This window comes from Camelus ferus, chromosome 15, assembly GCF_009834535.1.
Source record: "Camelus ferus isolate YT-003-E chromosome 15, BCGSAC_Cfer_1.0, whole genome shotgun sequence".
In the NCBI taxonomy this organism is placed as follows: domain Eukaryota; kingdom Metazoa; phylum Chordata; class Mammalia; order Artiodactyla; family Camelidae; genus Camelus; species Camelus ferus.
Window position 1 is genome coordinate 12,188,671 of NC_045710.1, and position 10,897 is coordinate 12,199,567.

At 40.2% G+C, this 10,897-nt stretch overlaps 1 protein-coding gene and 1 long non-coding RNA gene across 5 annotated transcripts in view; one reads left to right on the plus strand and one right to left on the minus strand.

Moving 5' to 3' along the window:
* Positions 1–5,030: 5,030 nt before the first annotated feature.
* RDH14 (retinol dehydrogenase 14) lies at positions 5,031–9,971 on the minus strand. Its single transcript, XM_032497080.1, has 2 exons — positions 9,467–9,971; positions 5,031–6,100 (listed from the first exon to the last, which is right to left on the minus strand). Exons 1-2 carry the CDS (start codon positions 9,857–9,859, stop codon positions 5,483–5,485), a joined length of 1,011 nt encoding a protein of 336 aa, XP_032352971.1. The 5' UTR covers positions 9,860–9,971; the 3' UTR covers positions 5,031–5,482.
* Positions 9,972–10,047: 76 nt separating this feature from the next.
* Positions 10,048–10,897, plus strand: part of LOC106730484 — a 432,222-nt gene continuing 431,372 nt past the window's right edge. For all 4 annotated transcript variants that reach the window (XR_004326160.1, XR_001366943.2, XR_004326159.1 and 1 more), the window contains exon 1: positions 10,048–10,103. This is a non-coding gene — a long non-coding RNA (uncharacterized LOC106730484). The remainder of the gene's footprint in view (positions 10,104–10,897) is intronic.

Below are 10,897 nucleotides of genomic sequence, written 5' to 3' on the forward strand. Positions count from 1 at the left end.
GTTCATAAGAAACTACAGAGTAAAAAAATGTGTGCTCAGAGAAAAATGAAAAATACACAGTGACTTTTGTAACGCCCCCCCCCAACTTCATTTATCTATAGGATGGTGTTTGATAGCTTTGTGTGAGCTTTTTAAAGTTCAGCCAAGCCAGCTGCATGATCAACAGGGAGACAATAGCTCCCACACACGGGGCTGCACGGATTAAAGAACCCATCCATCAGTAAATCTGCCAGATGGCAGTGGAAGAAAGCTTGTAACTCTCTCACTTTCATTTCAACAGCAGCAAACAATGTTCAATGTTTAAAATAAACTCTTCCAGATGAGCTAAAGATAAACTCTGAGGTGGGTGGACTTGAGTTAGCGAGGCTGCAGCGCTGAAGTGTTTGATTACATTAACACAAAATCCCTGGGTAGAGCCCGCTTCTGTCAACAGAATGCTTAGACGCGAACACCTACTACATGAAGCCATTTCCTGTGCTTTCATGGGTTGGTGGCAGAAACTCGCACTGCTTTTTTCACAAACTAATAATGATTATAGTATTTCTCAGTGCCTAGCATTTCCTCATCTGGAAGTGTGCAACTTCCAGATATGCCTAAAACACAAACACTGTTATATAGATCTGCACAGATAAAAATCTTTTGACTAAATTTGCTACTTAAACTTCTGTTTACTTACTTTTGTCTTATTGCTTTCATAGTAGAAAAAAGGTGCCATTAGGATTTAGAGCCATTCTGCTAATAATTGAATAACTATCCAGGTCTATGGAGTACCCCCCCCCCCCAAAAAAAAATAGAAAAGTACTGGTATTTTCTTAGGTTAGAATTTATAAAGGAAATTTGAAACTTCTTTTTTTGTTATTTTTTAAGTAGACTTTAAGACCTGAAACTTAGGACAGATCAAGCTGTGATACATCATATGTAATGTGACAACTTCTAACCATAAAATGACACACTAAAAAGTGACTCTGTTAAGTGTTTGAGACCTTATCTATTTAACATAATTAAATGAGAGAGAGAAGCAGAGCTGATAATGAAAATAAGGCTTTGGCTGCAAAAACAATCAGGACCAAATATATCAAATCATAAATTCAATATATTGGGACATTTGAAAAAAATAAAACATATCCCAAAACTTAGATTAGAAGGCTTTGGGAAAATATGATTCACTACACAGATACACTTATTGTCAGTTCCTCCAAACTGAAACGTTTCCGTCAGTGATAATTCTGTTTTATACAATAGGAGCCTTCTTATTTGAAATTAGTTAGTTACATGAAAAGTTGATTAAAGAAGAAAATCATTAATAATCGTATGCAACACAAAATTATTATTTGAATTTAAAACAGAAAATGTTCACTCATTTCCCAACTTCTGATATAAAGCCGAAGGCTTGTCTTTGTTGTTTGAGTTCACTTAGAATTTCACCTTACATTACACTCAAATTATATAGTCTATGATTTCTAGCTTTTGTGTCTTTAAAACAGAGTCAAAATTTAAAGCCACTTGCAAAGCACTGAATATAGACACTTTTTAGATTTTTAGATTTATTTTTAGTATCTGACAGTTGTTTTGAAACTTTATTCAACTGTAAGTTTCTAGTGATTTGCCTTCATTTAGTTTTTACAAAGCACTCAGCTTACTTTTCACGGAAATTCTCTTTCTCTGTATTCATATTTCATTGGTTTGCATTATGATGAATAACTTCTATTACGATTATCAACAAACACAGCTCACAGACACACACAGATTTCATCTGGTTCCCTTTGTTGCCTCCTGTGTCCCCCAAGCCTGGAATAAAGCCTGGCACATACTAGGCATTCAATAAGTATTTGTTAAATAAATGTTACCCAGCTCACTCTTCCGAAGTGCGTAACAGAACAGGTGGGAGGAGAAATGCCAGAGGTAGCTTAGAGGGGATGCTGCCCGTCTAGTGCATTCACATGCTGTGGGCATCAGTCACCATATCTTGCAAAAAGAATGGAGAATCAGTTAATACAGCAAGTCTATTAGGTGATGGTAGGTTACGAGTGCTTCTACTACACTTTGATTAAACCTGTAGTGTAGCAAAAACTCTTCCTTAATGCCTGTATAAAACTGAGCACTCCGTCTAACTTACCTCTAGGAATAAACACCCTTCCTCCAAGTTAACCTGTAACTAATTTAACTCCCTCTTGTCCGGAGAAGGTTTGTGAAACATCTGAAGCTGTTTCTGTGGGGGCCCAGCTCTTGAAGAGTGATTAGTAACATGTCCTGTCTTCAGTGTTCCTTAGCACATTTGGAATCAATTAAATATTCAAATATAGGTTCTCTCAGATCTCTGGCCAGGCCCAGCAGATTTGGGAGAGCGGGAGGTGAAGGCAGATCACCGCTGTTCTTCGTGCCAGAATTGATAGCTGGAGAGAGACTTAAAAATACACTCTCAGACTTCCTGGGTCTGTAAGCAAATAGTCCCACAAGATTAGAAATGATCTGGAGAAACAACAGGAGCCTTTTTAAGAAACAGGAGTAACAGTTTACACAGGAACTGCCGCCTTACACAGTGTCTTAAAGACAAGTAAGTGAACATATCCGGATGTTGCGTAAGTACAACAGGATAGCCCGCATGAGCCAAGCATGGCCTTTATGTTTTTAAAGACTTGTTCAAAAAAATATGTAACAGAGACTGCATGTGACCTAATAATCTTAAGTATTTACAATCTAGCCTTTTTAAAAAATGTTGCTGACCCTTGGTTTAGTCAGAAGCTCAGAGAGGTTAAGTAACTTGCCAAGGTCACAGAGAGAACTAAGCAGTGGAGTCGTTCATCAAACCCAGTGCAGTGGTGTATTTAAGCAGTGAAATGGCTTTCCCAGTTAAACGCTACTTCAACCCCACTGTATAAAATAGTTACTGAGTGAATTTGAGGCAGAAGACCCAGAAATCTTACTCCTTTTCAGAATAAGCTGCTTGAAATAGAAGTCAATGTTTCAAAAGATTAAGTCAATAATCAACATGAAAATGGGTTTCCAACTAAAATTATTCCATTATCTGGCACATCACATGCTTCTTTTTAACAATATTTTGCTAAGGGTGAGTTAGTATCAAAGTAACAGAATTGCTTTTTCTTATTTCCTTGCCCAGTGAAATAGTTAGATGTCAGCAGAAGGGGGAAAGAAGAGAGAAGCAAATGGCTTAAATAATCTTCAAAATCTAATATATATAGTTATATATACTACGGCTGTTAGTCCTCAGTTCCAACAAACACCGAGTGGGAAGGACATCTTCCAAATGGCAGCTCATTTTACCTTGATAGTTGGTGTTTCCAGATGAGTTTCTAGTTTTTCATCATGATAAATTAATATATCCTATTTTATTACAGTGCCACAAGCAAGAACTCTGAAAGGCTCAACTCTTACAAAAGGCCCAAATCCCCTGAAAAGCATCAGGTATCAAAATGCAGCCAGAAAAGATGGTATTAAATGAAAAAAAAGAAAAAGGGCTCCTTTTTAATGAAGTCGAGGTGTAGGACAGATTTATTAGCTTCCATTTTTCCAGGTTGCATTCTGATGTATTTCCTGCCCATATTTCTAAATTCAGCAGGTCTCTTTGTAGGATTATTTTTTTAAAAATACGTTTTGAAGAACGTGATGCAGCTCTAACGACTACACCTGCAAGGACACACCTGTGATGATACAAACACTAAGTGTTTCTCATATTCGCAACCCGGCAGTCTAACAGAAAACAGACCTTCTATATGATCTGCCAAGATCCTGCCATTCCTAAAAAGAACTGATACTGTAACCAGATACTAGTCTTAAAAATAATAACCAATCAAGGATTACCCCTGACCAAAATGGTCATTAAATTCAGTGTAGTTCAGTCCATCCCTTACTGTTACTTCTTTTCTCAATATTACAGTTAAGACAAATAGTTAAGATTATTATTTTTTGTTGTAACACAGATGCCTACAATATTCCTACTTACTTAATACTCCTGCTTACTCAATATTCCTACTTAATAATAGCAAAAATAATTGAGTAATAATTACTTATTATTTATTCAAACATCATTCAATGTCTACTGTGTGTCAGGTACTGCCCCTGATTCTTGAGGAAGGAAAACTAGTAAGAATATAATAAAAGAATAAAATCTTTCCCTGGATAGTTCCTATCCCAACTGTCCAGCTGGGCTTGTGAACAAATAATTAGCACACTAAATTTCTAGTAAATCTGCCAAGATCAATGAAAACAAAGTAGAGTGAGAACTGGTTCCTCCTATAGGTATTAAGACAAAGAACACACTTGATGGGAATGTTAAAGGCTAAGTAGTATTCCCAGGGAAAAAGAGGATATTCCAGATTGAAAGAACAATATAAGGAAAGGCCCAGATTCAAGAGGGTGGCTGGTCTATATTGAGGACTGGGTTATATACAAAGGAATGGGTGGGGGGGTACTGTCCAAGACATTAGTAACTCGACCTATTTAACTTTAAATTAACATTAAATAATATTAGAAATTCAGTTCTCAGCCATATTTTAAGAACTCAGTAAACACATGTCTAGAGTCTACCATATTGGACAGTGAGGTCAGAATCATTTCTATCACTGCAGAAAGTTCTATTGGACAGCACTGAGTATAAGAGTACAAGGCAAGCCTGTGGCCAGTTCATGGAGTCTCAAAAGTATACTAAAAAGTTGAACTAGAAATGGTTTAGAAACTACTGAATTCCTACAAAGTCCCTTCAGGAATAGCCTTGGAGGACTCCATCCTCACAGCACTGCCATGACCTGTCTACCCATCCAACTTCCACATTTGAGTAAGTCTTCCTTTGAAGAAAGAAATTCTGTAGCTTTAAAGAAAAAAAAAAGAATTGGAAACCACCACAGGTTTTTAAGCAGGGACATGACACCGTGACACAGGCATGAGTTTTAGAAATATTACTTCTTAAAGCAGTGCAGGATATGTGGGAAGAAAAGACAGTGAGCATACCAAGATCAGTACAGGATAATGAGATAAAGGATTAATTTCAGTGAAACTTCTAAAGAAATACATAGTTAAGAATTTGCATCAGTAAATTTATTCCAAGTAAGAATTATACATTCACACCAGGCATATTATTTCCACACAAAAACCAGCATTATGATTAAAGTACTGAACACCTTAAATATACCATAAACTCAAACATAATATTTAATCTATTTTAAATCACTGAATTCTTTAGTATTTGTAATCCATGCTTCAATTATAATTCTTAAAATATAACTGCATCACTCATTATAATTATCCATATGCTTATTATGTATATATTTAAATTATCTTTTCTGAAATTTTAGGTTCTTCAAAAGTAACCTTTAGTAACTTCAAAATATCCACATGTACCTCTTAGCAGGACTACTGTAAAACCAAAATTGTGTTTTCAAGTAGCAAGTGCCCAAGCCACACCACTCCTGATCAAAGACAGAGCAGACATCCAGTTTTATAAATAGCTCTCTTCCACTCCTTGTTCCTATTTTAATATGCCAACCATTACTTCACTGATATCCCAGAGTTTTCTTGCAACAGATTCATCCATAGCTTTGGGCAATAGTTCTTCCTCTTTACAGTCTCCAAAGTACTTTCCTGACACACCTTCTACCTCAGGTGAAGAGGCTAAATAAATCGAAGTCTGCGCACCTTCTAGTGGAGTTTTGAAAAAAGCCCATGACACCAAATTGAAAAGTGGTTTGACCAACAGTGGGATGTGTATGTGTCTCCCAAGGTTAGTCCGCACAATGCCAGGGTGTAAGACATTGACAGTGACGTTCGTGCCTTCTAAGCGGCGGGCTAATTCTCTGGTAAAAAGAATGTTAGCCAGTTTGCTCCGACTGTAACAGAAGCTTTTATTATAGCTTTGTTCACTGTTCAAGTCTTCAAAGTTGATGTCTCCGTATTTATAAAGTTTGGAGGAGACTACCACAATCCTGCTGGGAGCTGAACTTTTCAGGAGTCCAAGGAGAAGATTGGTGAGTAGAAAGTGCCCCAGATGGTTCACTCCAAACTGCATCTCAAACCCATCTTCAGTCTTCATGTAAGGGCACTGGAAGATTCCTGCGTTATTGATCAAGACATCCAGTTGAGGCTCTTCCTTTAAATGTCAAAAAGGGAACGGCAGAATTATGAACACAGGCCTTAAATGTGCCGAGAATAAAATTTTAAAAAATTCTTGCAAACTACTAAAACGCCTCTGAGTTTTCAACAATCGAGAGAAAAGAAGATGACGACTTGCATGCTTACTGGGGCCTGACCTCGTGCTTTTCATGTTACCTCATCTATTCTCAACAACTCTGTAAGCAAACTGCAGCACCCAGTACAGCATCACAGGACACCTAAGTAGCAAGCAAAAATCTTAAGATGAAATCTGACATGGATGTCCCTGTTCTTAATTAGCAAGCTAGCGTGCTCCTTTAACTGGGATTTTCAAATCGCAGCTTGACAGCCGATGTGAGCTAGAGTGGAACTACAGCAGAGAACAGGTCAGCACTGTTTATGCCCAGAGCTACTAGTATCAACACCAGGGGCAAGTTAGGGTTGCTTTATTATGCAGTTTTCTAAGGGGAAATGGCACCATGGGGGTGGAGCAACTTCAAGTTGTTTCCTTAAAACTGGGACAAGCAATAGAGAGGGTCAGGGATGCAGATTAAGACTGGAGAGAACATCGTGAATAAATCAAAGAAACAATAAGAAACAAATTAAACAGGTAATATAAAAATATCAGAAACAACGCCATGAATCATACATACTAAGTTTCACAATAACAGCAAAGGAGATGAACAGAGGAGGTAGGCCCAACAAACACCTTTAACCTCTACGATTACTCCAGAATTCACAATTCTGTTTTCCCTATAAGAAATCTATCTCTTCCAAGCTTCCAGGGGCCAACTTAGGAGATCCATACAGTCAGAATTTTGCATTTTGACCATATCTTGCATCTTTCCAGATTAAAATCCTAACATTTAGACTGTCCTCAAAGGGAAGTCTTTTCATTCCTTAATTCATGTAAGTTGGTTTTCCATCGTCCTTTCCTGGCTCCCCTGTCTCTTCTGATGGGCAGAGAAAAAGAAATGTATAACACGTTCCAGGTGTAAAGACACAGTGATGACCCACAATTAAATAAATTTGAGGTTAAATTTCAAATATCACTGGCCCTTTTGCCAAGTATAAGTGAAAAGAAAAATGTGTTAAATTTCACAACTGCTATCAGAGCCTACCTGTCAGAGGATTAACTATTTCTCATTCTGTCTAAGCACCTTTTGCTTTTCCAATAGTCAACTTCAAAAAGAAGGCAAAAGTTCACCCGTGGGGGAAAGAAAGGAGTGTTCTTTTCAGTAATCCTTTGGAAGAGTTTCCTGTATTAATCATTTCTGAGCCATCATTCTTTACTGGGCTTGTGTTATTTTAAGACTTTATCATTTACTGTTTTTTAAAATCTAGGAGATAAATGACATAAATACCAAGAATACCAACCTGTGGGAAATATACACTTCCACTTTTTTTTTTTTTTAATTCTGGTTATAGTCACTGAACTACTGAACTTCAGAGCACAGAAATACATACTTAGAAGCAAGAGCAACTAAGTTATCTCTTTATCGCCTTAACTTTTAATTGGTTCTGTCTCAGGTGGCCAAAGTAGTAAAAACAAACAAACAAACAAACAACAAAACATAGGTATCAAGGAATAAATATACCCAGCCCCACCTACATTTTTAATGAAGAATAGGAAGACCCACTTTTGATTCTGATTCTACCAATATCTCTTATACACTATTATTCTTATTTCTTAACCTATTTTACCTGATAATGAGCCATAAAAACAAAACAAAACAAAACAAAACACCCTGTAGATCTGTAACAGTTCCCAAACTGTGCATCAGGGTGCCCTAGGGAGTCACAAGGAACTCTCAGGGTGATTTGGGAGTGATCTGGAGTATTTTAAATTTTCAAGGGAAAGAAAATGATACTCTGTTCAATATCTAAAAACTACAAGCTCCAGGTGGTTCACAGCTTCGACATCATACTGTGCTATATTCCTTTTGATGATGTCATATCTTTGCAGGGCTGACTTTTTAGCAGTTGCTGTAATAAAATCCAAGTAGAATGTTAAAATCGACATAGAACAGAAATAAGGGTGGCCATGTTCCCATCTGATTCCAAAGTCTGACAAGTTGGAACAGTGAACAACAGATGCACATTTCCCATTAGTATACTTATGGTTATAATAATTATGGTTATTGAAAAATGAAAAAAAATCCTTTTTTCTTTCAGCTATGTGTATTATTTTTTTCAAACAGCTACCTAAGTTGTTGCATAAATATTTATTAGGTTGCTTGGACCTAATTACTTAATAAATAAACTAGATATTTCCTTTGGCCTAAGGGCATCATGAAAAAATTAGAAAGTTTGAGAACTTCTTCTCTCTTGAGGAGACTCAAGAGACTCCTTTTCCTATAGGCTCCTTTTCTGTGCCAACTAATTTTAAACATCACTCTTGCCTTCTTGGAAGTCACCTCTGCAGGAAATCCTTCTACCTCAATTCCAACAGAGGACATTCATTTCAGTGGAATATTTACTATCTAAACAAAGAAATCCTGCACGCTCACTGGGGCAGGCAGTAGGAGTACAGGTGTTAAAAGCAAGGACTTTAGAGACAGGTCCTGGGCAAGTTACTTAGCCTACGTATGCCTCAGTTGCCTTAGGTTGTAAAATAGGGATAATAATGCCTACCTCACAGTTACTGTAGTAATGGATGACAGTAAGGACCACGGTCACTTTAGTTTCATTAAAAAACTTTTTTTATAAAGTATCTGAAATGCTTGGAACAGCCCCTGGCACATGGCAAACCTTCAATAAATGCTAGATGTTATTTTTATTTCAGGAACCGTTTAGAGCACATGACCACTGGCATTCCAAGCTCCAGTCTATTTGGAAATTAGGCCAGAGTCCGGTTAAGGATGGCACTAATAAGTTCACTGGTGGCAGAAAGCTAAACTTCCTACTCCAGCAGGGGGTAAAACAATAATAATTGCTTTAAGGTCCTTGGCTAGCAACTTCCCCTACGTGCTCTCATGCTCTTTGAAGAGATGGCTTGGTGCAGATTCACTCTGTACAGAAGACAAACAATCCAGAGACCTGGCGGATCTCCTCCTGGGCTGTCCTCACATAACAAGAGGAAATGTTCAGAAACTCGCTTACTTTCCTCTTGGGTTCATTTTCTTCTCAACATTCTTGGAAGACAGAAGACTGTCCTACCAATTTTTCCAGCCTCCAACTCCCAAGCCGCCTCAATCATTCGATTGTTTCTACTCCTAACCTCCCTCAGTCATTCCCAAGGTCACACCCCCTCGACTCTGGGCGGTCCCTTCCCGGCTCAGCCCCCGGCCCTCCAGGCCTCACGCCGCCCGCCCAGGCCCCTGGCCCCTCCCCCGATCTCTAGCAGGCTCCCCGAGCCGCACACCTGGAGCATCTCCTGACAGAAGGCGCGCACCGAGCGCAGCGAGGCGAGGTCCAAGTGCTTGACGACAAGCTCGCCGGCCCCGCCGGAGCTGGGCCCTGGCTCGGGGCCCCCGGCCTGGCGGAGCTCGCGGCGGAGCTGACCGGCCGCCTCCTCGGCGCGCTCAAGGTCCCGGCAGCCCATGATCACTCGCGCCCCCAAGCGCAGCAGCTCTGCGGCCGTGGCGCGGCCCAGGCCGCTGTTCGCCCCCGTTATCAGCACGGTCTTCCCGTGCATGAAGCTGGAGTGCTCGCTTCCGTGCAGCCGCTGGACGCTGGGCCCCAAGAACCGCCGGGCCGCCAGCCACAGGGCCCCACCCAATGCGGCCAGTAATGCCGCCACAGTAGCCACTGCCATAGCCGCCTGGGCCGAAGGCCCACCGGCCCCTGCGCTGGACTTCCGGAGTCGCCAGGCGCCGGGGGCTGGGGCTGCCACCGGTACGCAAAGAACTCTGGGGCGCGCACTGTCGTTCCCTGTCGTCCCCTGACGTGGGGCATGCTGGGATTTGTAGTCTCCCTTCCAAGGGCACCTGATTGGTTAGGAGAGTTCAGCGCCTGGCTCGTGGCGTCTCGGTGGAGCCGGCTCCCAGCCTGAGTGGAGGGTGAGGACGGGCCCTGGGTTTTCAGTTTTCTGAGGTCCCTGCCCATGGAAATCCCAGAGTGGTGGTGGTCTTCCTCGTGGGAATGCCTAATGAATACTTTGAATTTACAAATCTCTTTATAGGCTGCTTTACAAATCCTACTCTTGAGGGCTGGCTTAGTGTGTGTTTCCATTAAGGACTCTTGGGGCTTGTTAACCCTCAGTTCAGTTTACCTTCATCCTCTGGAGAATGGTCCCTGCCGAACTGAAGTCTGAGGAAAGGCTTTTTTTTTTTTTTTTTTTTTTTCCAACAGATGACTCTAAGAACTTAGAACTTGAATCCGTTAGAAATAGAATGGACCGGTGGTTCGCAGACTTTGGTGTCGCATCGGAATCACCTGCAGGAACTGTTAAAAAAAAAAAAAGAAAAGAAAAGAAAGAAATTTCAGGGCTCAGGCACTGGAGTTTTGAATATATTGGAATTCAAGATGAAACCTGAGAATTTGCATTTTTAGCAAGTTCCTAGGTGATTCTGATGCTGCTGATCTGGGAACCACGGTTTGAAAACTGAAGGCCATTGTGCATTGGTCCCTATATAAGAAGTCATCCTTAAATGGTCTTATTTGACACTGGCAGTGGTACACTGGGAAAAGCTTGGACTTACTGTAAACATAGACTTAATGGGCAGGACCATTTACAAGTGTCTCCCCACAGCCTCCCGGAGAATATTAAATGTAACAACGAAGGAAAGGAGTTTTTTACACTGTAAAATGCTTCAGAAATGTCAGGGGTTATGGTAACAGCATCAACCTTCAG

Coding starts and splice junctions, on each gene's coding strand:
- RDH14 (XM_032497080.1), bottom strand. CDS start 9,859: ATGGCAGTGGCTACTGTGGCGGCATTACTGGCCGCATTGGGTGGGGCC. Junction 6,101..9,466: donor TCTGTCAGGAGATGCTCCAG/GTGTGCGGCTCG, acceptor TGACATTTAAAG/GAAGAGCCTCAACTGGATGT.